Genomic DNA, 27,389 nt, shown 5'->3' with positions numbered 1-27,389 from the left:
CCACAGGGACTAACTATGTAATTAACTCTAATAATTATCTATAACAAATATAAATGTATAAATAATATAATAAGTACTTAAAATTTGATTAATAGTAAATTACTTAAAAAATATATCCATCCATAGAAGTGTACGTATATATATCTACATGACACACAAATGGCGAATTCTAATCTAAACAACAATATGGGGTGTTTGGGTTAGCTTATTTTGGAGCAACTTATGATTTATTAACATATAAAAAATTAAAAAATTAACTGTTCTTTTGTTTTACTATCTTTTTTATACGTACACTTGGGTTAGCTTATTGACTTATTTATTATGTGAAAACTTAAAATTTTATTTTGAATAGCGAAAATATAACTGTTCTTTTTTTTACTATTTTATCTAAATAAGTCATGTCATTAACAAGAATTTTATACAAGTTTATAATTTATATTTTTTTCGTCATTTAACCCGTGTAATACACGGGGTTGTAAGCTAGTTAATATGGAAGAAAAATAACGAAGGATTTACAGCTAATTGGTTCTTTAAAGTTACGCTTTGTTTTATTAAATTACGTTTCTTGTTATGTATGAGCAGTTGTTAATTCGTTGAGATAAATTTTTATTAATTAAGATAAATTTTTATAGCATTATTAGTATTATCATGTTTACTTAAAGCATAAGTGTATGTCTATGTGTAGTATGACAAAATCATGATAAATGGAAAGAATAACGTATGTCTATGTGTAGTATGACAAAATCATGATAAATGGAAAGAATAACATTTCGCGTTAAAAAAAAAAAAAACCAAAAGAGTGAAAGACTGCCGGGAGGGGGTGGACTTTGCTCGACACGTGGCGATAATAGGGTCCACAAGCTAATTCTTAAAACTAGTGGTTTGGTGGGGCGTCGCTTAGCTGGGCATGGCCAGCCCTAAAATTTCATTTAATTAAGTAATTAACCAGCCAATCACAACCAGCCAACTCAACCCAGCACCAGCGCCCCATGCCAGGCACAAAACTCACGCTAGAGAGGCAACACCTAAAGCCAAGCCCATAGGGGAGGTGTGCAAGGCTTGGGTGGGTTTCCCACGCCCAAACCGAGCTCCCACTCCCAGTAGTCTAAAGCATATTTTCCATAATGGTTATAAATATAATTAAGTTTCCTAAGGCAACACATCCTAATCTAATGAACTATGAATTATAATGGTTATAAATATAATTAAGTTTCTTAAGGAACACATCCTAATCTAATGAACTAGTATCTTATATAATGGCGTAAGTAGTATCTTGATAAATCTATATATTAAATTCTCGTTAGATAAGATATGTTTGGGTTATCACATTTGATGTCCATTTCTTTAAGTTGAACAAAACATGTTGTATTATCTTCATGCAAATATGTTTTTTACCTCTTTTAAGTTGAACAAAACATGTTGTATAATCTATGTTGTATTATCTTCATGCAAATATGTTTTTACCTCTCTCCATAATAAATATCACAAGTAAAAAAAATGTATTAAATTACTTAACCAAACACGCTCTCCAGTAATCAGGGGCGGACCCACATTGAGTGGGTCGGGGTCCACGGACCCCAATCTTTTTTAAAAAATTAGTAGATTCGGTATATTAATTTTTGTAAGGACCCCATAAAAATATTTAGTCGGACCCCATAGAATCAAAAGCAAAGCTGTTGTGGTGGTTAATCTCTTGTTTGCTGACAAAGAGGTCATGGGTTCAAGTCTAATACCAGTCGATTTTTTGTTAAAATACACTTTTAAAATGTTAAAATGAATGAAAATTTACTCAATTTATGCCTTTGTGCTTAGACATGTGTTGTTTTGTTATTTATTTATCTTTTTTTAAAGGTTCCAAGCTCAATAAATCACACCCCGACCCGACCCAAACGACGACCGACCTGAAAATTCTATCGTTTGGGTGTAAAAAATCCAAGTATCGAAAAAACTGGACCCCATTGGAAAAAAATCCTGAGTCCGCCACTGCCAGTAATATAGATTGCCAAGATTTTTTCAATAATGTGCTTTTTACAAATAAAATCTTCTTAGTACATTTTCTAAGTAGGTTGCTTGGCCTACGTGAATTTTATCTTTGAAATGTTTAACTTGTAACCCGAGTGAAAGTACATATATTTAAAAGACGAGAAATAATTTATTAAGAGGACGAGTCAATTTGGCGCTAGCTCGTTTATTTGGTAGAAGCTTTTGCCTTTTAATGAGAAGTTTTGAGTTCAATTCCAAATGTTTAAGAGTTGTGTACCAATAGCCATTCAAAAATTAGTAAATTATTAAGTCTAAAATATCCATGAACGTTTTTATAAGGGTCATGACTATTCTTTTTTCCAATTGTTAATCGTCATATTATTTGGATTGGTTGATTAATAAGATTTGATTTCTAACTATAAATCCACCTAATGATGAAAGTTATGTTATTTTGGACTATGTTTCTGTAATTCTGTGTAACTAAAAATAAAGAAATACATTTAATACAAAATATAATAATAGTATATATTGTTTCATGTAGCACAATGTAACCGTATACGTGACAGTCATAACCCGTTATTTAAAGAATGTTCGATTTTGGGAAAAAAAATATGTTTGGTTTCATCTAAGTCGCCTCGAATCACACAAAATGTCGATTGATGTCTCTATTCAACTTAGATAATGGGTCAAAATAACAACTACTAAAAAATTTGTTAATTTAAAAGAGGTTTAACTGTTTTAACAGCACCCGTGACCATTCTTTGTCTCTACCACCTATACGTCGTGAGTACACGACGTTGCCACCACCACCTCCGTCATCTTTGTTATCACCTCTATCATCGCCACCTACAACGACCACTCTCAACACCACCACCTCATCGTCCTGCCACTAATTGCCATAAAAGAAATAATACTGGGTGAATGTTTTTGATACTTGTATCTATAAACAAATCATTTCAATATGGATCCATTTTTCTAATATCCCATTTTGATCCGAAACAAATTATAAATTTTTAAAACGATCCGTTTAACTCAAACTTATTTTGCTGAGAGCCTATATTAACCCAAACTCAATTTTAATGTCCGACCCGGATATGTTCCTCATCTGTCTTTCTAAACCCGGTAAATGTTGTTGTCACATATATTTAGTTTAAAATTTATTATATATCAAAATCACCGTAAACGTAAAACCTTTAATTTATTTTCAAAATGAGTTTGAATATCGTTTTGTATATACCCTTTTTTCTAATAACTTTCCAACCAAAGCCTATTTTTTCTTCAACATCTTAGTTTACCTTCCACTTCGTGTGTCATCTATTTCAACTATATTTATATACATACATGTGTAACATGTAAATATGACCATACACACAGAAAACAGGAAACACCAACAATGACCATATCAACGTGTGATAACATTATGGTGGTGTTATCTTGTTTCATCATCATTAATCATGTATTCATTGCATTTTCATCACCTGTTGGTTCGTTAATCGATCTTCCAGCTCATGATCACCATTTTCAGACACGGAAATTGCACGAATTTAAATCAAAATTCTTCCCACAAGAACAAGTTTCGCTTTCTTCGTCTTCGTCTCCATCACCGTCTCCATCTTCTCCTGTAAGTGTTATTCTTTTCCTCCAACTGTTACATATATAATATGAATATTCGAGTTGAAACCGGTGCCATTGCATTTTTCTTAAATAAAACCGATGGATATGTCCATCGGAAGTGCTAAATAGCAGCAGTTTCCTACTGCGGTTTCGGTCACAAAATACATTTTTGCGACCGGAACTGATAAGTCGCTAATTTAGCTACTGTTAAAACTTCGGTCGCAAACTGGTCGCTAATTTTGCGACCAAATTTTTTTTTTTTTTTTTTTTCAAAAATGATCGTAATTGTCTAGTTTTGTAGTAGTGATAAACTCTAACGATTTTAGAAATGGGACTGATGTGTATAGGCCAGAAGCAGTTCTGGAGTGTATTCTGTGATAGAGTATGGGGCGGATCCGACGGGGAAAACCGACAGCACAGATGCAATCCTTGCGGCGATATCGGATGCGGTTTCGGTCGCCGGAGATGGGTTTTTGATGGAAGGGATCACCAATCTCGGCGGAGTACGGATAAGTTTGGAAGGTGGGATTTACAAGATCAGCCGGCCAATAAAACTGCCGGTCGCCGGCCGAGGGAACATCTTGGTATGTCTTTCTTTAATATCATCATAAATATTGTTGTTACTTCTTGTAATATTAATTCACTACCAAGTACCAACTTTACTCTAAAGTAAAAAAAAAAAAAAAAAAAAAAAAAAAAAAAACCGAACAAATCGGCCGAACACTAATCCGATTTAAACATGAAATAGGTCGAAAACTTGGGGTGTAAATGAGCTGAGCTACCCGAAATCGACTCATAGAAAGCTCGAAACAAGCCGAACTTAAACAAACTTGAGCCCGAGGGCTTAAAAATAAGATTGTTTAGAAAACATGCTCGAGTTTCACTTAGCGAGCTCAAACCAGTTCGCGAGCCTAAATAAGCATGCTACCTATAAAGTTTTTTTATTAAATATTATATATATACACATTCATTATCTTATATATACATTTATAAAATATAATAATTATAATAAATATAACTTAATTAATAAATAATAAACTAGTCGAGCTCGAGCTTTAAAATAAAGCTTAGACCACACGTTGTGGGCGTGGAAAACTGACGAGGTGGCCCTTTCACGCCGGGAACACCACCTCTTGTGATGGCGTGGACATGGCATGGTGATGAGGGTGGGCAGATGGATATTGGGTGTGTTTTAATTGGTTGATGTTTATTTATTTATTTATTTTTATAAAAGCGCCACTAATCACATTGCTCCCACTCCTCTTTTTTTGCACCACATCACTTTTCTGACGCGTGCTGGCGTGGCAACTACATGTAGAATAATGTCACTCTTTCATGTCCTCTCACTCCATATACTCTTAAACCGATTTTAACAAGTTCGAGGCTAGACGAGCTCAAACTCGACTCGTTTTCATCCCTACCAAAAACTAACCTGATTTAAACCCGAACCATTACCATCTAAGCATTACCGACACAGTTGCAGTAGTATTTAGCATACAAGTTTATAATGATCAATATATTTTCTATATATGTTTAGAATTATATTTAAAATACAAAAAAAATAATAATAAGTTGGATTACCTAAAAGTTATGTATGATAAAGTGCATTTCTATTTGTCATTTTCATCGTACGCAGATGGCTCTTTTGTCGGTTGGTATCTGTTATAACCACTACATCAGGAAAATCTTGAATCTTCTAATCTAATTAGATAATACTTAACAAAATTTGATTATTATGTGTCATCAGTTTCAGGTCGGGTCGAGTCACCAAAACCAACCAAAACTGTAAGACTCGTGTGTATTTTAGGATTAAGAAATATAGTCTTAATCACATGAAAAAAATGTCTCGATTAGTCACTTCAATTCAGACTAAAAGACAAATAATTTCAAAATTCATTCACTCCCTTACCTTTTGGGTGTGTTATTTCATTCATCATGTATAGTAGAAGACACAAATAATGGCTGTATTTTTTGGTGTTTTACGTCACGTGGCAATCCAGTTAGCAATGGGGTATTATGGGGCGTTTTTCTAAAATGGGTGTAGTGGGGGTGTGGGCATTGTGAGACATTATGTTAAAAGGGGTGTAGCGTGGGCATTTTTTTTGTACACCCATGGCTTTATAGCCTAGTGGCATCTTGGGGGTGAGATAAGACTTTGTGACCAGTAGGTACTGGGTTCGATTCTCACAAGTGGGGTTTTTTCCATATTTATTGGGTTTACTCCTGAATTGGTGTTTAGGCATTATGCCTAGTGGAGATGGATATGATCGGGTGGTTCTGCTGGTGGCACGATGATTATACTCCAGTGGTCCGTCAGTGATCCAAATTTGCCGTTCAAAAAAAAAAAACGTGTAATAGAATTAAGTTAAAAAAACCATCAAGAAAAGGTATTGGCCAAACAAAAAGAAGATTACCTGTGATTGGCCAAAGATCTTAACCATGGGTGTGAAGAAAAGAATGCCAAAGACTTTTTTTTTTTTTTTTGAAAAAAAAAACGCCCGGGGGCAGTTAATGGGCGTTATGGGGCGTTTTTTAGGGGAAAAAAACGCCCAAACCCCCCTCCCCCAAACTACGGGTGGTCTTAAAATATAAGTTGGCGTCGTTTCAAAATATATGATGTCATTCGAATGACATGTCAGATACCTATATAACTATTATCCGTGTCACGTAACACAATACATATAACATACATCTGCCGTAGTGTTCCTTTTTATTGTATGTCATGAGGATCATCAAGTAAACATAAAATTTTGTCACATTTGTGAAATTTATCATATATATAACTTATAACTAAATAACTAATGAAACTTTATTTATTTACATTTACAAACAGATTTTCGGAGGAACACTAAAAGCATATGATAACTTTACAACCGATGGCTATTTGATAGACCTATCCCCCTCATCATCTTCTACAAATCATGACTATAATTACGAGTTCGTAACGCTTAGAGACCTAATGTTGGATTGCAACTTCAAGGGAGGCGGTATTCGAATAGTTGACGCGCTTAGAACAAGCATCGACAATTGTTACATCGCGCATTTCACCACCACGGGCATCTTAGTACAACGAGGTCACGAGACATATATTCGCAACTCGTTCCTAGGCCAACATATCACCGCGGGCGGTGACCCTAACGAGCGTAACTTCACCGGTACAGCTATAGACCTACAAGGAAACGACAATGCCATCACCGACGTCGTCATTTTCTCGGCCCAAGTCGGGATCATGGTTTCGGGTCAGGCTAACATGATCACGGGCGTACATTGCTACAATAAGGCGAACGGGTTTGGTGGGACCGGGATATATATCAAGGTACCCGGGATAACCCAAACCCGAATTGTTAATTCGTACTTCGATTACACGGGGATAGTGGCTGAAGACCCGGTACAACTTCATGTTTCGGGTTGTTTCTTTCTTGGAGACGCGTTTATTGTTCTGAAGTCGGTTCGTGGAGTCGTGGATGGAATAAACATCGTGAATAACATGTTTTATGGTTCGAACAAAGGTGTTGATATCGTTCAGCTGGATCAAACCCGCAAAGAGTTCAATGAGATTGGTCGAGTCATGGTCGATAATAACGTTGTGAACGGGATGAACATGAAGGCGACCGTTGCTAACGGTGTGACACGTGTCAACGGTACCTCGTGGACGATCGATTTTAACAAGATACTTCTTTTTCCTAGACGAATAAAGTTTGTTCAACATTCATTGATGAGTAACACAAGTGATATGTTTCCCAAAACTATTTTGAGGAATATATCAAATAATCAAGTGTTTATTGAGTCAGATGTGACAGTTGAAGGAAGTGCAGCGGTTACAGTTGATCAAGGCCTAACGATGTCGAGTTAATCATTATATGTTTGTTTGTTACTTATTATTTATATTTATTCTAAACTTCCAAAACAAATGGATGATCATGGCTAAATATTATCAGAAATTTATACTTATTTAATAGAAAGTTCTATATTTATTACTCACAATGTAATTGTTTTTCTTATTATACACTTATAACTTAGCAACTTCTTTATGCGGTTGTACTTTTAGCTTTGGGAGTGTTTCAAAAAAAATTGGAATTTTCCCCTTTTAACCCTAAAGTATCAATCTTTGACAATTTTAGTTTAAGGTTTTAATATTTGGTAATTTAACCCCCTTGATTAATTTTATTTTTTACTTCTACTTCAAAAGTTTCCGTCTTATACAATTTAACCCCTTTAATTAATTTGGACTCTCACTTCTAATTCAAAATTTTCCATCTTTCACGATTTAACGACTTTGATTTTTTTTTTTTTTACTTTTAACTTAAAGCTTTTCAACTTCTGCAACTTTGACCCCATATACTTTTCACCTATCGCAGGTTTTGTGTTTAACGTTTCGTTCTAGATTTTCCGAGTTAACATGCCACAACGTGCGTCTGGAGTTCAACATTTTTCCATCTACTTTATCCTGTTTGATAGGCCTGTCACAACGCGTCTATTTTTCTCCGTTTGATAGGTCTGTTGCAATGTGTGAGTCATAGATCGGCTCAGTTATTATTTTCTATGTTTTACACACATGCTCGCGGTCATGTAAGAAACATTTGCCTTTCATCTAATATGATATATAACTAACGCATCCCCGCCGCATTGCGGCGGGTGGTAATTCTAGTTTCAAAAAAAAAATAACTATGGTTTATTAAGTGTCTGTTGTTTACTAATGTATGCCCAACTTCATTATTTTGGGCCAAAATTTTCAGGCCCTCATACATTAACAAGTGTTAACAAAAACTTTAGGCAAAAAGTTTGAAAATCAAATTCATTATTTTAGTCTTAGATCATTATTCTTTTTGCTTCATATCCAAACATTTCAACCATAATGTAAAACTAAAAACCGAATCAAACCAAACTCATACACAAAACCAAAATAGAACTGAAACTGGTCGGTTTCTTAAAGTGAAACAAATTTTTGGTTTTGGTTTTGGTTTTGGTTTTGGTTTTGGTTTTGGTTTTGGTTTTGGTTTTGGTTCGAGCCCGAAACCAACCTATGCACACCACCTTTGTATAGACAACACACTAAAACCGGTTTGGGATTCGAAACTAGTATGCGAACCGATCTAAAACTGATAGTGAGACCAGTTTGAGTGAAATGGCTCCTTGTTGGACCCGATCCGCAAGTTTGAAATCAGTTTGATAATATACCCGTTGAAATGGGTTAAACTGATCATATGATGTAAATAAAACCTATTTAATTTGTATAAAAATCGGCTTCAGATAGAAAGGGTTTTTCCCCTATAAACAGGGGCTGACGCACACTATGTGGGTCGGGGTCCCCGAACCCTAATGTTTTTCAAAAAGTTAATAGAAACGGTATGTTAAATGTTGTGTGGACCCCGTAAAAAATAAGATGGAAACGATTGTAAGTAGGTGAAGTTTGGTGCGGTGGTGAATCCTTTGTCTTGTACCTTAAAGGGCACGGGTTTGATTCTCAATAAATGTCTTTTACTCAGCCTTATTGCATTCATCAGATTCAGAACACAAAAGCCTGTCCTTCACCCTTGTTTTTTTTTTTTAAGGGTGACTTTCTATGTACAGGACCTAGTGGTCACCGGGTTCTTGTCAAAGACAATCCCCCGTCAGCCCCGCCTCTGGACGCGATGTTCTATCGGGCCCCAGCCGCCGCGCAAACTTACCTTCGCCCGGAAACCATACTATCCCTACACGAGAACCTCGCTGGGGTAACAGCTGGGTAAAAACCGGGTTGCCCTCCGGATCGAACCATGCCTCGGTAGGAAACGATCCATCAAGTGGGTTTCATAAGTTTGCAGGTGAGGTTTATCCATTGGGGATGCTCTAATAGAACGTACACTGCACCCGCTCGCCATCGAGCGATGCTTACTCCTTTCTACCTATTACCACACCCGTCGATTTACCCAAGAACCCACCCATGACCATAGGTCTTTAATGCACCATATGTTTATCACTATGCCATTAAGTCACTAATTGTATCTTTGGTTCATCATATGTTTATACAGCAGGCTCGATGAAAGCTTAAAGTTAGGGGTGTTCAAAAAAATCCGGATCCAAAACCGAATCCGAAATATCCGAAAATCCGTATCCGAAATATCCGAACTTTCGGATATCCGAAAATTCGGATATCCGAAAATCGGATAATCCGAATTTTCGGATTCGGATTCGGATATGAATTTCAAAAATTTCGGATAATCCGATTATCCGATATCCGAAAACTAATTATTTTTTTTATAAATATATATAGTATATGAGCATTATATTTTGTTTGAAGTATTGTAAAAGTTAGTAAAAAAGTAGTAAATAATTGTATTCGTGTGAATTTATGATTGTTTTTAGTTTTAAATGTTGGAAATTTATAAAATCGAATATAACTTTAGTTTTAATCTATACACGAAACGGATTTTTTGATTTTTTTTATAAATTCGGATATCCGTTTGGATATCTGAATCCGTATCCGAAATTTCGGATATCCGAAATTTCGGATACGGATTCGGATATCAATATTCACTATCCGAAATTTTCGGATATCCGGTTTTCGGATATCCGAAAACCGGATAATCCGATCTTGAACACCCCTACTTAAAGTGAAACCTATACAACAAGCTTGCATCTACATTGAGGAGGTATGATATGTATAAAAACGAAATATTGCGACATGTAAACAAGCTACAACTAAACTCAGAAATATATAAAAAAAAAACAAATGTTTATAAAACATGTAACATTTCTAATATTCACTCTAGGGTTATTTCCAGTATAGCAGTAAGCCTTGGTTTTCTATACCGTCTCAGAAGCAAAGAAGAGCAAACAACACTTACAGATGAGAGTGCCATACAGGCACCTGCAACCCACGGTGGCAATTTGATATTTAACCATGGGAATAGAATCCCGGCTGATACAGGAATCGCGATCACGTTGTAGGCCATGGCAAACACGTAATTTAAACGAATGCGGGCAAATGTTTTTCGTGAAAGATCAATGGCTGTGATCACATCTTCCAAGTTGCTTTTCATTAATACATAGTCAGCAGCCTCTATGGCAATGTCGGTTCCAGCCCCAATCGCCATGCCAACGTCTGCTGCCGCCAAGGCTGGGGAGTCGTTGATGCCGTCACCCACCATAGCCACTATGCTTCCGTCTTTTTGTAATGAACGGATGACGTCAGCTTTCCCAGCTGGCAAAACCTCTGCCCTTACGTCTTGAATGCCAGCCTGTTAACGGGTTGATTTGGTTAAGCTTAATCTCTAACGGGTTAAATGGGTCAAATTGTGTTTAGATAGGGCTGCAAACGAACCAAACGTTCAGCGAACACTTCGTGAACCGTTCGGCGGGAAGTTCGTTTAGTTAAATGAACGAACATGAACAGAGGCCCCGTTCGTTCATTTATGTTCGTTCATTTATGTTCGTGAACGTTCAGTAACATGTTTGTTTACGTTCGATAGTTCATTAGCGTTTTTGGTTTTTATATTTTATTTAAATACTTCAAAATTCCTATAAATAAAATATTTAATAAGTGTCGTGAATTATATATATTATGTTCATGAACGTTTGTTTCCATTTGTGTTCATGAACACTAGTCTGTGCTTTGTGTTCATCAACGTTCATTTCGTTTGTTGCCTAAAATTAACAAACGAACACAACAAGTTCATTTCCTCAACAAGCGAACACGAACATAAAATCTCGTTCGGTAAGTGTTCGTGAACACATATATTTCTTATCAAACGATTCGTTTGCAGTTCGTGTCCGTTCAGTTTGTTTGCAGCTCTATGTTTACATAGTCAATATGAAGAGCAAACAATGAAACAAACCTCTTGTGCAACGGCTTTGGCAGTACGCCAATTGTCTCCGGTAACCATGATGGATCGGACACCCATTTTGAAAAGGCCTTCAACAACAACAGCTGCTTCTCGTTTTATAGGATCTGCAACTCCCATAACACCAATGAGTTGAGAATCATATGCCACCAATATCCCAGTCTTTGCGTTTTCTTCAAGATCCACCAGCACATTTTCAACATCTATTGGAATATTAACCCCTCTCTCGCCCAGTAAACTTCTGTTTCCAACCTGTTCAAAATAACTGCATATAAGCAACATCGGCAGAATCTTCGTTGAACAGTATGGTAATTCCTGACATAACCGAAAATTGACACAAACCAATCTCGAAAAGAATCAGAATTTGGGGTGTGAATGGTGATGTCTAACCCGTTTAATAAATAGCTCGCGTTCAAGTCAATTTGTTGGACCATATATCTAAACGGGTCATGTTCATGTTAACCTGTTTAAACCTTTTAATAATTAGAATAAAAGACATATAATTTATAAGGTTAACCCACCAACCTGTCCAGTCAATGTACTACAACCCATTTATAACCAACTAGGGGTGTTCAAAAAGCTCGCGGCTTGCTCGAAAAAGCTTGGCTAGAAAAAAGCTAGGTTGTAAACGAGCCGGCTCGACTCGATTTGTAAACGAGCCGAACTCGACCTAGGTCTGGCTCGGCTCGTGAGCTCGCGAGCAAGCTCGATTTAAAATATTAGAAAAATAAAAATAATACATATAGTGTTAAGGCTTCACATCCTTGGTCCTTACTTCCATTTTAACATGACAAGAAATCAAGAAATTGAGAAGACACTTGCTGAACATGCTCAAGCCTTAACCGACCTTAAGACTTTTGCAGCAAATACCACCGACACCTTAGCTTCTATCCAAGCCTCCTTGGCAGCACTAACAAAGGCCAAGCACAATCGTCCATCCTCTTCTTTTGCTGATAACTTCAACGGCTCCTTTCGGCCTACACGCTTTGGAAAGGTCGAATTCCCTCGCTTCAACGGTGAGGATTTGGAGGGTTGGCTATACCGTTGCGACCACTTCTTCCAAGTAGACGAAACGCCGGAAAACATTAAGTTGACATACGCCACCATTTACCTCGAAGGTGACGCCATGTAATGGCATCAATCCTACATGAAAACAAGGGGGTGTAGTGTGCAAGACTTGCAGTGGGCCAACTACGTTCGATCAATCACCGCTCGATTCGGAACGTCTATGTATGACAATGCCATGGAGGAGCTAACATCATTGTATCAAACGGATTCTCTTAAGGAGTATTGCAAAGCTTTTGATCTCCCTCTCAAAAAGGTCACGGTATCGGAGGATTATGCAATTAGCATTCCTAAGGGGCTTGAAGCAGAAGGGCCCGTCAAAATGTTTAAACCGAAAACCTTGCGGGATGCCTACGCCTTGGCTAGACTTCAGGATGCTAACATTGGTGTAGTGCTCGAGCCAAAATTCACACCAGCATCCATCACACCTTCTGAGCCGGGCTCAAGCCTTTCGGATATCACACCACCTATGAGTGTTACCAAGTTACCCCGCTTACCAGCACCAACTTGTTTTGTTGCGTCCGACCGTACCCGAACCACTAGAAAGTTATCGAGTCACAAATTGGACGCGGAACAGGCTAAAGGCTTATTTTTTTGGTGCACCAAGCGATTTGTTCCGGGTCATAAATGCAAACAACGACAACTCATGATTATGGAGATCGAAGACAACGAAGACGAGAAACATGATCCTCATCCTTGAGCATTTAGTCCTTCAGGGACTAAATTGTCATTTATCTTGTTTTTATTCATGTTATGTAGGTGGTTTGTGTCTACACGTTGAGGTCATCATAAATGCTCATGCATGCATGTTAGTGGGTCTGGTATATGTAATGGGTCGATTAAGTTTACGTGGGTAGTTGATGTTGAAATATATGATTAAAAGGATTGGGATCAGCCCCCATCATTTCCCATAATAATTCTTGACTTTGCTAATCAAGACCAAATCAAGTCCAGCATGATCTCGCTAATTGCCAGCCATATCGCCAGCCATTCTTTCAATATAATTAGTTGTGATTTCCTTTTCTAGCTCTTTTGTAAAGGTTATAAATAGCTTGTACATAGGCTTGTTCTAATACACACAAATACAAAGTATCTTAATCTCTTCCTCATTCCTCTGATTATCATTGTTAACATGGTATCAGAGCAGCGTTTTTGATCCGAAAGCCTTTGTGCTCATCATCTACCAGAACCAAAAAAACAATGTCGGAAGAAGATACCAATAGCCTAGCTATCCAAATAGCCAATCTCCTCAAAAATGGAGTCCAAACACAAACCCAGAACCCAAAACCAAATCCCTCTGATAGCCTAAAAATTACTCTCAACCTCACAAGCCAAAATTACCCTCTATGGGCTCGGATGATACGAGTCGCCATAGGGGGGAATCGAAAGCAGTGTTAAACCATCTCACCCAAAATCCACCAGAACCCATTGATGAACAGTGGGAACAAGATGACTTGATTGTCTTTTCATGGCTGATACAAAATATCGAGCCGAGCCTTGCCAGTAACCTTACGGAATTCCCGACAGCGAAAACGCTCTGGGATGCCCTTACGGTTACATACAGCAGCGGCAAAGACAAACTTCAAACTTTCGATCTTCACGTTAAGGTAAACGAGTTCAAACAGAGTGGCTTACCGTTAGAAGAATTCTGGATTGTGATGCAAGGTATCTGGGGAGAGATTGAACGAAGAGATCCAAACCCGATGAAGTGCCCGACCGATATCGCTACTTACAATAAAGTCAGGTCAGAATACAAACTGTTTCAATTTCTGAATGCACTTGATCGAAAATATGACTCCCTTAAAAGAGAGATCCTCCGGTGGGATCCCTTGCCGTCTGCCGAAGCTGCTTATGCGGTTGTCCGAAAGGAAACAGCGCATCAAAGTATCTTCGGGAATGTACACCAAGGGGTGGCGTCGGGTTTAAACTCAACCGGCGAATCCGACGGGTTAGGGCTCGTTACCAGAGGACGCCGGTCAGACCAGAAATCAAATCAGTCATCGTCCCGGATCGACAAGAGCAAGTTGAAATGTGATCACTGTGGAATGGCCAAGCATACGAAGGAACAGTGTTTCAAGCTTGTGGGATACCCGGAATGGTGGGCCGACGGACATAAAAAGGGCAAGGCTTCAGCCGCCGTGGGCAGTCAAGGGACCACCAGCAGCGGCGGCGGCAACCACGATAACCAGAAGTCCACCAACAACCCAGAGAGCTTCGAAAAAGAGAACAATGGGGGAACCTGTTTTTTTGCAGCGGACAGGGAAGAAGAAGCAGATGGTACAGGTATAGGGTTTGAGATTTATCCCTCAGACCCTTCTTTTTCTCAACAATATCATATAAAACCCAAGAATTCCAAAGGGGCAGTTTCAAACCCCCAATTTTTTAGCCCAAAAATACTTGATTTGTTAAATAAGTTCCAAGTTTCAGAAATTACAGAAAACCCCCCTCACATTTCTAACTTGGATAAAAGAAAGTCAAAAAATCCTTGTAATATTGGGAAGGTTAACATGGCAATAAAAAATGGAAAAAATAAAGACTCATGGATCTGGGATTGTGGTGCCACCGATACAATGACCTATGAAGTATCCGACATGTGCTCAATGTCGAAACCACAAAAATCCAAGATTCATACCGCAAATGGAGAAGTTCTTCAAGTAAAAGGAGGAGGAACTATTCAAATATCACCAAACATGAAACTATCAAACTGTCTCTATGTTCCATCCTTATCTCATAAATTGCTATCAATCAGCCATGTTACAAAAGAACTAAATTGTGTTTTGTTAATGCATCCTACCTTCTGTATCTTACAGGACATCAGGACGGGAAAGATCATTGGGCGTGGTACTGAGAAGCAAGGACTTTACTATGTGGATGAAGTAATTCAACAAGGTACTGCAATGCTTGCTCATGGGTCTACAGATAGGGAAGCATGGTTGTGGCATCGAAGATTGGGACACCCATCCAGTGGTTACTTACATCGCTTATTTCCTGAGTTATTTCCAATAAATAAAGTCTTGAAGTGTGAGACATGTTTTTTTGGCTAAAAGTCATAGACACACTTTCAAATCCAATGATACTAAGGTTGATTCTCCTTTTTCATTAATCCATTCGGATGTATGGGGCCAAGCAAAAATAGAGGGGGGGGGGCAAAATTTTCGCTATTTCGTAACATTCATTGATGACTGCACTCGCATGACTTGGATTTATCTACTGAAAAATAAATCCGAAGTTTTTTCAAAATTCACAACCTTTTGTGCCATGGTTAAAACTCAATTCCAAAGTGATATCCAAATTCTGAGGTCCGATAATGGGGGGAATTTGTTAATACTTCCATGAAACTTTTTTGTCAGGAAAAGGGAATAATTCATCAAACCTCATGCGCCCATACCCCTGAACAAAACGGGGTATCTGAAAGGAAAAATCGTTTCCTTTTAGAAATAACTCGTGCCCTCATGATTGAATCCCAAGTTCCGAAATCTTTTTGGCCCGAAGCTCTTGTCACTGCAACCTATCTTGTTAACCGTCTTCCAACAAGAGCTCTTAACTTAAAAACCCCAATTCAAACCCTGTCCAAATTCCACAAACCTCCATCTACCCTTACCCTTGAACCTCGTGTCTTTGGATGTTCTGTGTTTGTTCACCTACCAAAAACAGAACGTTCCAAACTGGATGCATGTGCCGAGAAGTGTGTGTTTGTGGGCTATGGAATCAATCAACACGGTTATCGATGCTACAACCCAAAAACACGTCATATGTACACCACGATGAACTGTGATTTTCTCGAAACCGAATATTTCTACAATACCCAACACAACACACTGGTCAGGGGGAAAAGACTTACGATGACACAGTGAGTTGGATAAAATGGTTGCCATCCTCAGAAGAAATTATTCAATCCACCAGTCCTGAAGACAGTACCACTAACAATGATCCTCCCAACCTGGCGTCGGAGGTAAGTAACTCTCGAACTCAAGAGTATGTTGACTTCCCTAATGTTGACTCTTCTAATATCTCTGACTCATCCACTGACGCTGAAAATCATGAGCATGTTGAAATTCCTAACCATACGGCAGGACAAGAGTCATCAGAGGTGGAACAAACTGGATATGTTCTCCCCCCAAGGTCTAACAAAGGAGTTCCTCCAAAAAGATACTCTCCTGAGAAGGAAGCCCGAAGTTCTCGATATCCATTGGCAAACGTAGCAATGGGAAATTTATCTCCAGAAGCCAAAGCTTTTACCACAAGTCTATGTTCTGAAGAAATCCCAACTACGGTCGAACAAGCTCTTAAGTCTAAGAACTGGAAAGAGGCAATGGAAGCTGAAATGGATGCGTTAAATAAAAATGACACATGGGAGAAATGTATCCTTCCTCCTGGAAAAAAACCAGTAGGATGTCGTTGGGTCTTTACTATAAAATACAGGCCAGATGGAACTGTTGAACGATACAAAGCCCGGCTTGTAGCAAAGGGGTACACTCAAACATACGGAATTGATTATTCAGAGACTTTTTCTCCCGTGGCCAAAATTGACACAATCAGGGTTCTATTCTCTATAGCTGCAAATAAAAATTGGCCTCTTCTTCAGTTTGACGTGAAAAATGCCTTCTTACATGGAGAACTTAAAGAAGAGGTCTATATGGAAGCCCCTCCTGGAGTCATGGAAAATTCCAATCCCAGAGAAGTGTGTCGCTTGAAGAAATCCTTATACGGATTAAAACAGTCTCCTCGTGCCTGGTTTGGAAGGTTCACTTTAGCCATGAAAAAATATGGCTTTAAACAGAGTAACTCAGATCATACACTGTTCCTTAAACGGAGGAATGGACACGTAACATGCTTAATTATTTATGTTGATGATATGATAATCACAGGTAATGATAAAGAAGAGATGGCAAGGTTAAAAGCAAACCTGTTCGAAGAATTCGAAATGAAGGATCTGGGAAGACTTAAATATTTCCTTGGAATCGAAGTCCTGAGGTCCAGACAGGGGATTTTCATCTGCCAGAAGAAATACGTACTTGACCTACTGGCAGAAACAGGGATGTTAGATTGCAAACCCGTGGATACTCCTATGATGGTAAACCAGAAGCTCTATATGGAGGAAAATGCTAAACTGGCTGACAAAGGAGAATATCAAAGGATAGTAGGGAAACTAATATATCTCTCACACACCCGACCTGACATTGCTTACGCAGTGGGAGTTGTGAGCCAATTCATGCATCAACCTCAAGTTGCTCATATGGAAGCCGTGTGGAGAATTATCAGGTACCTCAAAGGGACACCTGGTCATGGAGTTCTATTCAAGACAAATGGGCATCTTCAGACCCAAGTGTATACCGACGCAGACTGGGCGGGAGATAAAGGAAACCGGAGATCAACATCTGGTTACTTTACCTTTGTTGGTGGAAATCTTGTCACTTGGAGAAGCAAGAAACAAAAGGTGGTGGCTCTTTCAAGTGCCGAAGCTGAATTTCGAGGAATAGCACGCGGTCTGGCAGAGATTTTATGGGTACGAAACTATTGACAGAAATCGGGTACCTCCAACTCAATCTAGCAAGATTATGTGCGATAACAAGGCAGCTATTCAAATTTCAGAAAATCCTGTCCAACATGATCGCACAAAACATATCGAAGTAGACCGACACTTCATCAAAGAAAAACTTAAAACCGGGATAATTGAGCTACCGTTTGTTCGCTCAGAAGATCAACTCGCAGACATATTAACAAAAGCAGTCAATGGGAAAATTTTTAATCATTGTCTTGGCAAGTTGAGTATCGAAAATCCCACTACTCAACTTGAGGGGGAATGTTGAAATATATGATTAAAAGGATTGGGATCAGCCTCCATCATTTCCCATAATAATTCATTGACTTTGCTAATCAAGACCAAATCAAGTCCAGCATGATCTCGCTAATTGCCAGCCATATTGCCAGCCATTCTTTCAATATCATTAGTTGTGATTTCCTTTTCTAGCTCTTTTGTAAAGGTTATAAATAGCTTGTACATAGGCTTGTTCTAATACACACAAATACAAAGTATCTTAATCTCTTCCTCGTTCCTCTGATTATCATTGTTAACAGTTGAGTCTGGTGACTAGTAGTATTTAGTCTTGCTGGTATATGTAGTAGTCTTTTATGGAATGTATTGAAGTTTTCGTCTCTGTCTTTCTACTTCTTTTCGTGCATCACAAAGATACCATAACATTGGTATCAGAGCCAAACTAAGAGTGGTGGCCTGGAGAGAGCCAGCCGTGACCAACGTGGTCGTGACCAACGAGGACGTTGGCCCTTAAGGAGGGTCGATTGTTATGAACTGAAACCATTGCAAGGCATGGGACTTCTCCCACATCGGTTGTATGGGCAACCAATTTGGGGTTTATATACCAAATGGGCTCTCTCACCCACCAGACTAGTCTTTTGGGTTGAGTTTTATTGTTTGGTATGTAAATATATGTAACTTTTATTTATTTTATTTATTTTTTACGTTATCAATAATTGTAAAAAAAATTAAAAAAATTAAAAAAAATTAACGAGTCGGCTCGATTTGGCTCGAGCTTGAACTTAAACGAACCGAGCTCAAGCTCTACTTTTCAGCTCAATCAAATAAACGAACCGAGTTGAGCTGGCTCGTTTAAGTTCAAGCTCGAGCTCAACCTGGCTCGGCTCGATTACAGCCCTATAACCAACTAACCCATTTGACCCAATTAGCTTGATGGGTTACATGGTCGTGTTCATGTTCATGTTACACGGTTATATGTTTTTCCGGGTTAGGGATGTTGTCTTTGATAGGAAGAAATATGGGTTGTGTTCGACTGGTCGAGCATCAATCCAAGTATCCAACTCGCCAACCCGGAATCCACCAACCAACATGATTGCCACCCCTTGTATGGTTTAGTAAATGTGGTTTGTGTAAAAAATGGATTGGGTCAACATGCAAACACTTCTAATCCACTTCTACAAATAATAGACATGTTCACAAAAACCATATTATTACTATAATAAGCTAAATGCTATACTTAAATAGTTAATTATGAATTTAGAAGGTTGTATGCATTAAAATAAATTTTGAGTAACCACTGATACGTTTGACCATTGGCCCAATTGACATGTTTCATTTTTAGCTAGTTTTTCTTACATGACTAATTTGTGATAAGACATAACCCAGATCGAACCATTCATAATAAGTAAAGTAGTCGCCATTGTGGTTTAGATTCGAGTCTCACCAAAATCTGCTTCTCATTGATGTAACACTGAATGCCTTTTCCTGGAATCGTATAGAAATCCACCGTATCAAGAAGCCATCCCGTCATTTTAGCATCACTTATCTCAATTAGAGAATCTTTGGTTACACAAGGATCCTCAAAGAAATGGAAATTGCAAGCGTATTCCAGTATTGCTTTTGATATAGGATGCTCACTGTTAGCCTGAGATAATTACTTTACCTATTAAGATAATAACTGCACTGTGTGTGCACACTTGTTCATTGTTGCTTTTGAAAAAACAATATATAAGGAACGTAACTGACGAACACGAACAGAGGCATGTTCATGTTTGTTCATTTAACTTTAACTGAACACGAACATATAATCGAACACATTTTTTTGTTCATGTTCGTTTATTAAGAAAATGGGCAGGTTCGTGTTCGTTTATTAAGAAAATGGGCAGGTTCGTGTTCGTTTATTAAGAAAATGGGCAGGTTCGTGTTCGTTTATGTCCGTCCGTTTAAAACCTAAATGAACAGTTCACATACGTAAACCAACATAAACAAACATAATTTAACAAACAATAAACAACACAAATGAAAATGATTAAACAAACACAAATGAACATAACTGACTAATCATAAACGAACATAAGGTAATTTTTTATATAAATTAGTGATTAATTACGATAAATTCCATTGCAAAACCCATTTTTGTTACTAGATTAACCAATTACCAATTGGTTATATTTATATAAGTAGTTAGAAAGTTCCTTTTATGTTTAATATTCATATAAATATAACTACCTACATATTTAAATTGAAACGAACATAAACAAACAAACAAACATAAACAAACGAACATAAAAAATGTAAATAAATGAACATGAATGAACTAACACAAACGGACGTTCACGAACATAAATGAACGAACAAAATGTGTGTTCATGTTCATTCGTTTTACAAAATGAACAAAAAATTGTGTTCATGTTCATTCGTTTAACTAAATGAACAAAAATTGTGTTCATGTCCGTTCGTTTATAAAATAAACGAACATAAACAAACTTCCGGCCGAACAATTCATGAACGTCCGGTTCGTTTACAGGCCTAATTGTTTGAGTGTAGGAATAATAATTTGAGTTATACCTCAGCAGAAGCAACCAATGTCAAAAATTCTCCACGGTCCATTCTAGTGAACACTTTGACAGTGGTAACTGCAGCTTTACTCTGAGTTAGAGTCCCGGTTTTATCAAATACCACATAACGAATCTTTTGAGCCCGCTCTAACGCGTCTCCTCCTTTGATCAACACGCCATTATTTGCTCCGACCCCAGTTGCAACCATGACAGCAGTTGGCGTGGCTAGGCCAAGAGCACAAGGACATGCAACAACCACCACCGAAATCGAGAACATGAGTGCAAAATCAAAGTAGGTGCCATTTTGAGGTAGCCAGTCTTGAGGGTACGATCCAACAACTCCACTAAAGTACCTACACTTATATTACATAATAATGTAAGAATATGTTGAGATCACTAGTTTCATTTACCGACTACCAAGTCATTAGTTACATACCACACCATGAATGTTGTCATTGACAACGCAACAACTGTAGGGACAAAAATGCTTGCAACCTGAAACAGAACAATAAAAGCATAGATAAATAGCCTACATTTGCATCGAGTGTAATAATGATTAGAGTAAAATGTCATTTCGTCCCTGAAATTTGGTTAGTTTTGCGACTTTTGTCCAAAGGTTTGTTTTTTCGCATCTAGATCCAAAAGGTTTTAAATTTTGCCATTTTCATCCGGCTCGTTAACTCCATCCATTTTTCTCCGTTAATTCAGGGGTATTTCCGTCTTTTTTGTTAACTCAAGGGGGTATTTCCGTCTTTTTGAATACTTGTACATTAGAAGGCCGAATTGCCCTCTAGGTTAACAAAAAAGAAGAAAATACCCTTGAATTAACAGAGAAAAATGGTAGGAGTTAACGAGCTGGATGAAAATGGCAAGATTTCAAACCTTTTCGATCCAGATACGGAAAAACAAACCTTTGGACGAAAGTCACAAAACTGGCCAAACCTCTGGGACGAAAATGGCATTTTACTCTGTTTAAAATGTGTACATACAAAGTCGGCAAACTTCTGAATAGGAGCTTTCGTCATTTGTGCGGTCTCAACCAGTGAAATTATCTGGCTCAAAACGGTGTCAGAACCTATTTTTGTAGCTTGAACATAGAGGGAGCCATGTAAGTTTATCGTACCTCCAATCACTAAAGAACTGGCCTTCTTCAAAACAGGTGCGGATTCACCCGTAACCATACTCTCATTCACATAACTTGAACCCGATACAACGAAACCGTCAACTGGAACCTTTGAACCGGGAACAATCTTTAATAAGTCACCAGGTTGGATAAGTAATGCATCTATTTCCCTTTCTCCAATAACACTTCCACCTGCCAGAAACTCAAAACTTATTAGGCTCAGTGTTATATGATAAAGAGTAAAATACCATTTTCGTCCATGACTTTCGTCCAAAGGGTTGTTTTTCCGCACCTGGATCCAAAAGGTTTGAAATCTTGTCATTTTCATCCGGCTCGTTAACTCCATTCATTTTTCTCTGTTAAGTCAGGGGTATTTCCGTCTTTTTTGTTAACTTAAAAGGCAATTCGATCTTTTTCACTTTATGTACAAGCATTAAGCACAATGAAGTCCGAATTGCCCTTTAAGTTAACAAAAAAAGACGAAAATTCCCCTGACTTAACGGAGAAAAATAGATGGAGTTAATGAGCTGGATGAAAATGGCAAGATTTCAAACCTTTTGGATTCAGATGCGAAAAAACAAACCTTCGGACGAAAGTTGCAAAACTGGCCAAACCTAAGGGACGGAAATGGCATTTTACTCTATAATAAAACTTAACCTTTTCAAATGTTTAGTATTTTTTTGCTTGAATGACAGTACACTGTGTACCTTTGTCTTGGATAAGCAGCAAAGCTGTTGAAGGTGCAAGTTCCACCAACTTTTTTATAGCATCTGATGTTTTCCCTTTTGCTAGATTTTCCAAGTACTTCCCGAACAATACAAAAGTTATTAACATGGGACTTGTTTCAAAATACGTTTGAAACCAAAACCCTGTGATTGCACCATATAACAGTGCATAAACAGAATAGAAGTATGCAGCTGAGGTTCCGAGTGCCACCAAAACATCCATGTTTGTTGCACGATTACGTAGTGCTCTGAACGCTGCAAGATAAAAACGCTTCCCAACAACAAACTGAACGAGCCCGGCCAACACCACACGTAGCCAATCACCAAGTTGGAACGGCCCGATTTGCAAAACCAATATGGTATTAAGAAAAGGTATATATGGACATATGAACCGCATTGCAAAGATAGGAATCTGTCATCAAGTGGAACTGTCATCAATCTATATTTTGCTATTTAAATGAAATATATGATATTAATAGAAGATAATTTACTTACACCGAGAGACAAACTGAGTAGAACATGGTGCAACATGCGTGTGGATTCTTCTATATTTTGAGAAACCATCCTAATATGAGGGTTCTTTACATGTACTTTAAAATCTGAGGAACTTTCTTCATTAATTGCATCAACTAAGGCTCTAGGACCTAGGATCTCGGTATCAAAGAGCACATCTAACTCACTTGATGTCTTGTTAAAAGTAAACTGTCTCACTCCTTTCATGTTGTATAGCATGTCATTTAACATATGTACATCCAAATTACTGTATATTCCATTAACTCCTAACGTGATTCGATCCTGTCCACTGCTTTGTGCAAGAGAAGCCTCAAAACCGGCATCTTCAATTGCATTTACGATTTCATTCTTGCTGATTATTAAGGGATCGTACTCTACTTCCCCAAGTGAAGTAGCGAGAGCAACGATAGCACGTTTAACACCAGGAAGCTTTCTTAAGATGCCTTCAAGAGAATTAACACAAGCTGCACATGTCATTCCTCCGATTATGAACTGCCCTACTAGAGTTTCGTGTGACTTTGCCTTTGTGGTCGGCTGTTCTTGTAGAATCTCTGCCTCGAATCCTGCATCTTCTATTGCATTCTTAATATCACCATCCTGAACAATCATCAAACACCATAAACTTCCTTTTAATTAAGAACACCCAAGGTGGAAAATCATAAACAACAAACAGCATACACTTCATCGGGAGATGAAAGATGAATACTTACATCTTACGCTCGTAAACAACAAAAAACTACTATTGAGTCGTGGGTCTCATTGGAAGTAGACTCTTTATTCCTACGGGATAGAGGTATGACTGTGTACATCTTACGCTCCTCAAACCGCACATAAACGTGTAGCAAACATTATTTATTTAAGAGTAAATTACTGTTTGAATCCTCGTGTTTTAGTGGTTTTAACCACTCATTTTGTAACATTTTGAGTCCAACTTTGAATCCAAAATCAAAAATTTAATCCCTAGTTCCTAACAACTCATTTTATAACGTTTTGAGTCCCTGTGTTTTTGTGGTTTTACTACTCGAGTCCAGAATAAGAGTATAAGTGTTAAAAAGTTAATGAACGACTAGGGACTCAGGGCGTTAAACTTTTTAATTTGTACTCAATTAGTTAAAGCCACTAAAACACATGGACTCAAAAAGTAATGGACTCAAAACCAAAACCGATCAACAACAGTAGTGAAAAACGAAGTATAAACTGGACTAAATCATACATCACCCTTGATTCGTCTCTCGGCTTAAGATTACATATTGTTTGAAATGAAAGTCATAGTTTTTTTTTTCATGATTGTTAAACTCTAAAATCTTTTATTTTAGTTTGAAATGAAAGACGTAAATGACACTTAACTCTAAACAAATAATAGCTATAAAAAGTGATATAGTTGAACTTTAGTGAAACACTTAGTAAATTATGCCTAACACGTATGTTATTTGTAGTACTACTTCAAATGAATTCAAGTTGCATATTGCATTGGTTTGTTAATTACTTTTGTGTAATCATATTCGGATCCGACTAATATTAATCCAAAGTAATCATATTGAAAATTCGGGTCATGAACTCAACACATCCTCGAATTGGTTTTATAAAAAAAATTCAAACTAAAATAAAAGATTTTAGAGTTTAACAATCATGAAAAAAAAACTATGACTTTCATTTCAAACAATATGTAATCTTAAGCCGAGAGACGAATCAAGGGTGATGTATGATTTAGTCCAGTTTATACTTCGTTTTTCACTACTGTTGTTGATCGGTTTTGGTTTTGAGTCCATTACTTTTTGAGTCCATGTGTTTTAGTGGCTTTAACTAATTGAGTACAAATTAAAAAGTTTAACGCCCTGAGTCCCTAGTCGTTCATTAACTTTTTAACACTTATACTCTTATTCTGGACTCGAGTAGTAAAACCACAAAAACACAGGGACTCAAAACGTTATAAAATGAGTTGTTAGGAACTAGGGATTAAATTTTTGATTTTGGATTCAAAGTTGGACTCAAAATGTTACAAAATGAGTGGTTAAAACCACTAAAACACGAGGATTCAAAAAGTAATTTACTCTTAAATAAATAATGTTTGCTACACGTTTATGTGCGGTTTGAGGAGCGTAAGATGTACACAGTCATACCTCTATCCCGTAGGAATAAAGAGTCTACTTCCAATGAGTCTACTTACAATGTAGGGACAATCTCACAACCCTAGCAGCATTTGTAACCGCTAAATATGAAATAAAGACAACAGAGATCCAAATTCAAGTACATGTTAAAAGTCCTATGGTATCATTAACTTGCAGTAACTAAGACCCAAATTCAAGAAACTGATTTAAGGCTTTAAAGCAGAACTTCCGAAGACAGTGGACCAAAACACTACGATGTGATTTGATGATATCACAATCTACTTTATACATTAAACTATGTTTAAGATCACAGAATCAGTGATAAACATGTAATATGGTCAAGCTGTTTACCATAGAGCAAGCTATACACATATTACAGGATCCCCTCGTAACTGAGAGCATCAATCAAAGCCGATGACAGTCTTCTAACAATTAAAACTCGAACCACCAGGAACTCATACAATCAATTTGTAAAAAGTTTATATATACACATATATATGGTATCCTTGGACTCTAGGAACTGTTTTCATCACCATCTCTTAATTAACCTTATTTCATACTGGATTTACCTTTCAAACACTTTATACTACTAGAATCCAAAAATAAAAACACATATTCATCTTTGCATTGAAGTACAATGGACCTTATTTTACTCCAAATTCAACAACCTAATGCATTTACAGTCACATAAACATTAAACATATGGCAAAAACTAAACAGAATAAATCACTCATTCATACATAAAATTTCTGACTAAATCATGATTCCAAAACCTAATCAAACATTGAAGCTATTATCTACCAAAAACTTCATACTCACATTAACCAAATTAGGATAATAAACGACGTCAGCTTTGTTCTGCAACAAAGCAACAGAGGCGCTAACGACGCCGTTTAGGCTCCTAATCGCTCCTTCAACGGAATTCGAACACGCTGCACACGTCATCCCGGTGATTCTCATCTGAATTCTCGCAACGCCTGTTTTCTCCACACCGTAACCGTCGTCACAAGAATCTAAAAGCCTAACGTCCTCTAGGTTTCCGCCGATGTCAATCGCCGTCGCATCGCGAACTCCGCCGCGACTCCGGCCGTTAACCTCCGTCAGCTGGAGGTTTTTGAATATCGGAGTCATTGATATTTAACAGGCGAACCGAACGAATTGTATGTATGTATGTATGTATGTATCCTGTATGTATCGACGGAGAGAAACCCTAACCTACATGTGTGTACGCATATTATGGAAGAAGAAGAAGATTCAGAGAGCAAGAATGGGGGAAGAGGTTGACGGTAACGACGTCACGAATTGCAGCCATGACGATGAAGTTTTTGTGATTTTACACTTCCCTCCCTTGTAATATTCTAGTTTGTGATAATTGTGTTATTTGGTAGCCATGTCCATTTAGATGCTACCTCTAAATGAATAAGGTGTTGTTTGTTTTTTTCTGTGGGAAAAGGTCTGCAGTCTGCGGACCACATCTGCAGGAGAAGAGGTGGACCAAATGTCTGCAGTCTGCAAGGAGAGGAGGGTTTGTTTTTTTTTTTTTTTTTTTTTCTATACAAAAGCTCTTCTCACACATAACACACACACAAGCACACCCACCACGGATCTCTCTCTAATATCTCTGCCTTATCTCTCTCTCTACTCTCTCTCTACAATCTGCCACCACCACCGCCCATAGCACCACCACCACCGCACCACCTCTGCCATAGCACCACCGCCATCATCTACCGCCAAGAACAACCACAACCACCCACCCCGTCTACCTTCATCTACCACCACAACCACCGCCTTCGTCGCAACCACCACCACCGTCTGCCTTCATTTACCACCGCCATCATCGTCGTTCCACCACCGCCTTCGTCGCAACCACAACCACCGCCTTCGATTTTGGGGGTTTTTTGTTCGATTTTGGGGTTTTTTGTTCAATTTTGGGGGGTTTTGTTCGATGGTCTCCGACGACGATGATGGTCTGCCGCTCCTCTCTCTCTCTCTACGGTATCTCTCTCTCTCTTCTTTCTCTCTCTCTCTCTCTCTCTCTCTACGGTCTCTCTCTCCGGTCTTTCCCTCTCTCTCTACGGTCTCTCTCTTCGATGATGATGGT

At 38.0% G+C, this 27,389-nt stretch overlaps 3 protein-coding genes across 4 annotated transcripts; 2 read left to right on the top strand and 1 right to left on the bottom strand.

Moving 5' to 3' along the window:
• The first annotated feature begins 3,300 nt into the window (after nt 1-3,300).
• Nucleotides 3,301-7,581, top strand: LOC110912272 (polygalacturonase QRT3). The gene is made up of 3 exons (XM_022156960.2): nt 3,301-3,604; nt 3,945-4,181; nt 6,431-7,581. Exons 1-3 carry the CDS (start codon nt 3,377-3,379, stop codon nt 7,448-7,450), a joined length of 1,485 nt encoding a protein of 494 aa, XP_022012652.1. The 5' UTR covers nt 3,301-3,376; the 3' UTR covers nt 7,451-7,581.
• Nucleotides 7,582-10,269: 2,688 nt separating this feature from the next.
• LOC110912270 (copper-transporting ATPase RAN1) lies at nt 10,270-26,649 on the bottom strand. Of its 2 annotated transcripts, XM_022156957.1 has the most exons (9): nt 26,108-26,649; nt 23,163-23,777; nt 22,650-23,079; nt 21,809-22,134; nt 21,256-21,314; nt 20,830-21,172; nt 19,706-19,906; nt 11,415-11,672; nt 10,270-10,817 (listed from the first exon to the last, which is right to left on the bottom strand). In XM_022156957.1, exons 1-9 carry the CDS (start codon nt 26,417-26,419, stop codon nt 10,341-10,343), a joined length of 3,021 nt encoding a protein of 1,006 aa, XP_022012649.1. In that variant the 5' UTR covers nt 26,420-26,649; the 3' UTR covers nt 10,270-10,340. The 2 variants fall into 2 exon arrangements, with proteins under 2 accessions (XP_022012649.1, XP_022012650.1); XM_022156958.1 differs by lacking the exon at nt 19,706-19,906.
• On the top strand, nt 13,251-15,609 carry LOC110912271. The gene has a single exon (XM_022156959.2). It carries the CDS (start codon nt 13,832-13,834, stop codon nt 15,527-15,529), a length of 1,698 nt encoding a protein of 565 aa, XP_022012651.1. The 5' UTR covers nt 13,251-13,831; the 3' UTR covers nt 15,530-15,609.
• Nucleotides 26,650-27,389: the final 740 nt, after the last annotated feature.

This window comes from Helianthus annuus, chromosome 15 (assembly GCF_002127325.2).
Source record: "Helianthus annuus cultivar XRQ/B chromosome 15, HanXRQr2.0-SUNRISE, whole genome shotgun sequence".
Classification (NCBI taxonomy): domain Eukaryota; kingdom Viridiplantae; phylum Streptophyta; class Magnoliopsida; order Asterales; family Asteraceae; genus Helianthus; species Helianthus annuus.
Note: the sequence above shows the minus strand (reverse complement) of the source record. Positions and strands in the feature narration are given on the sequence as shown.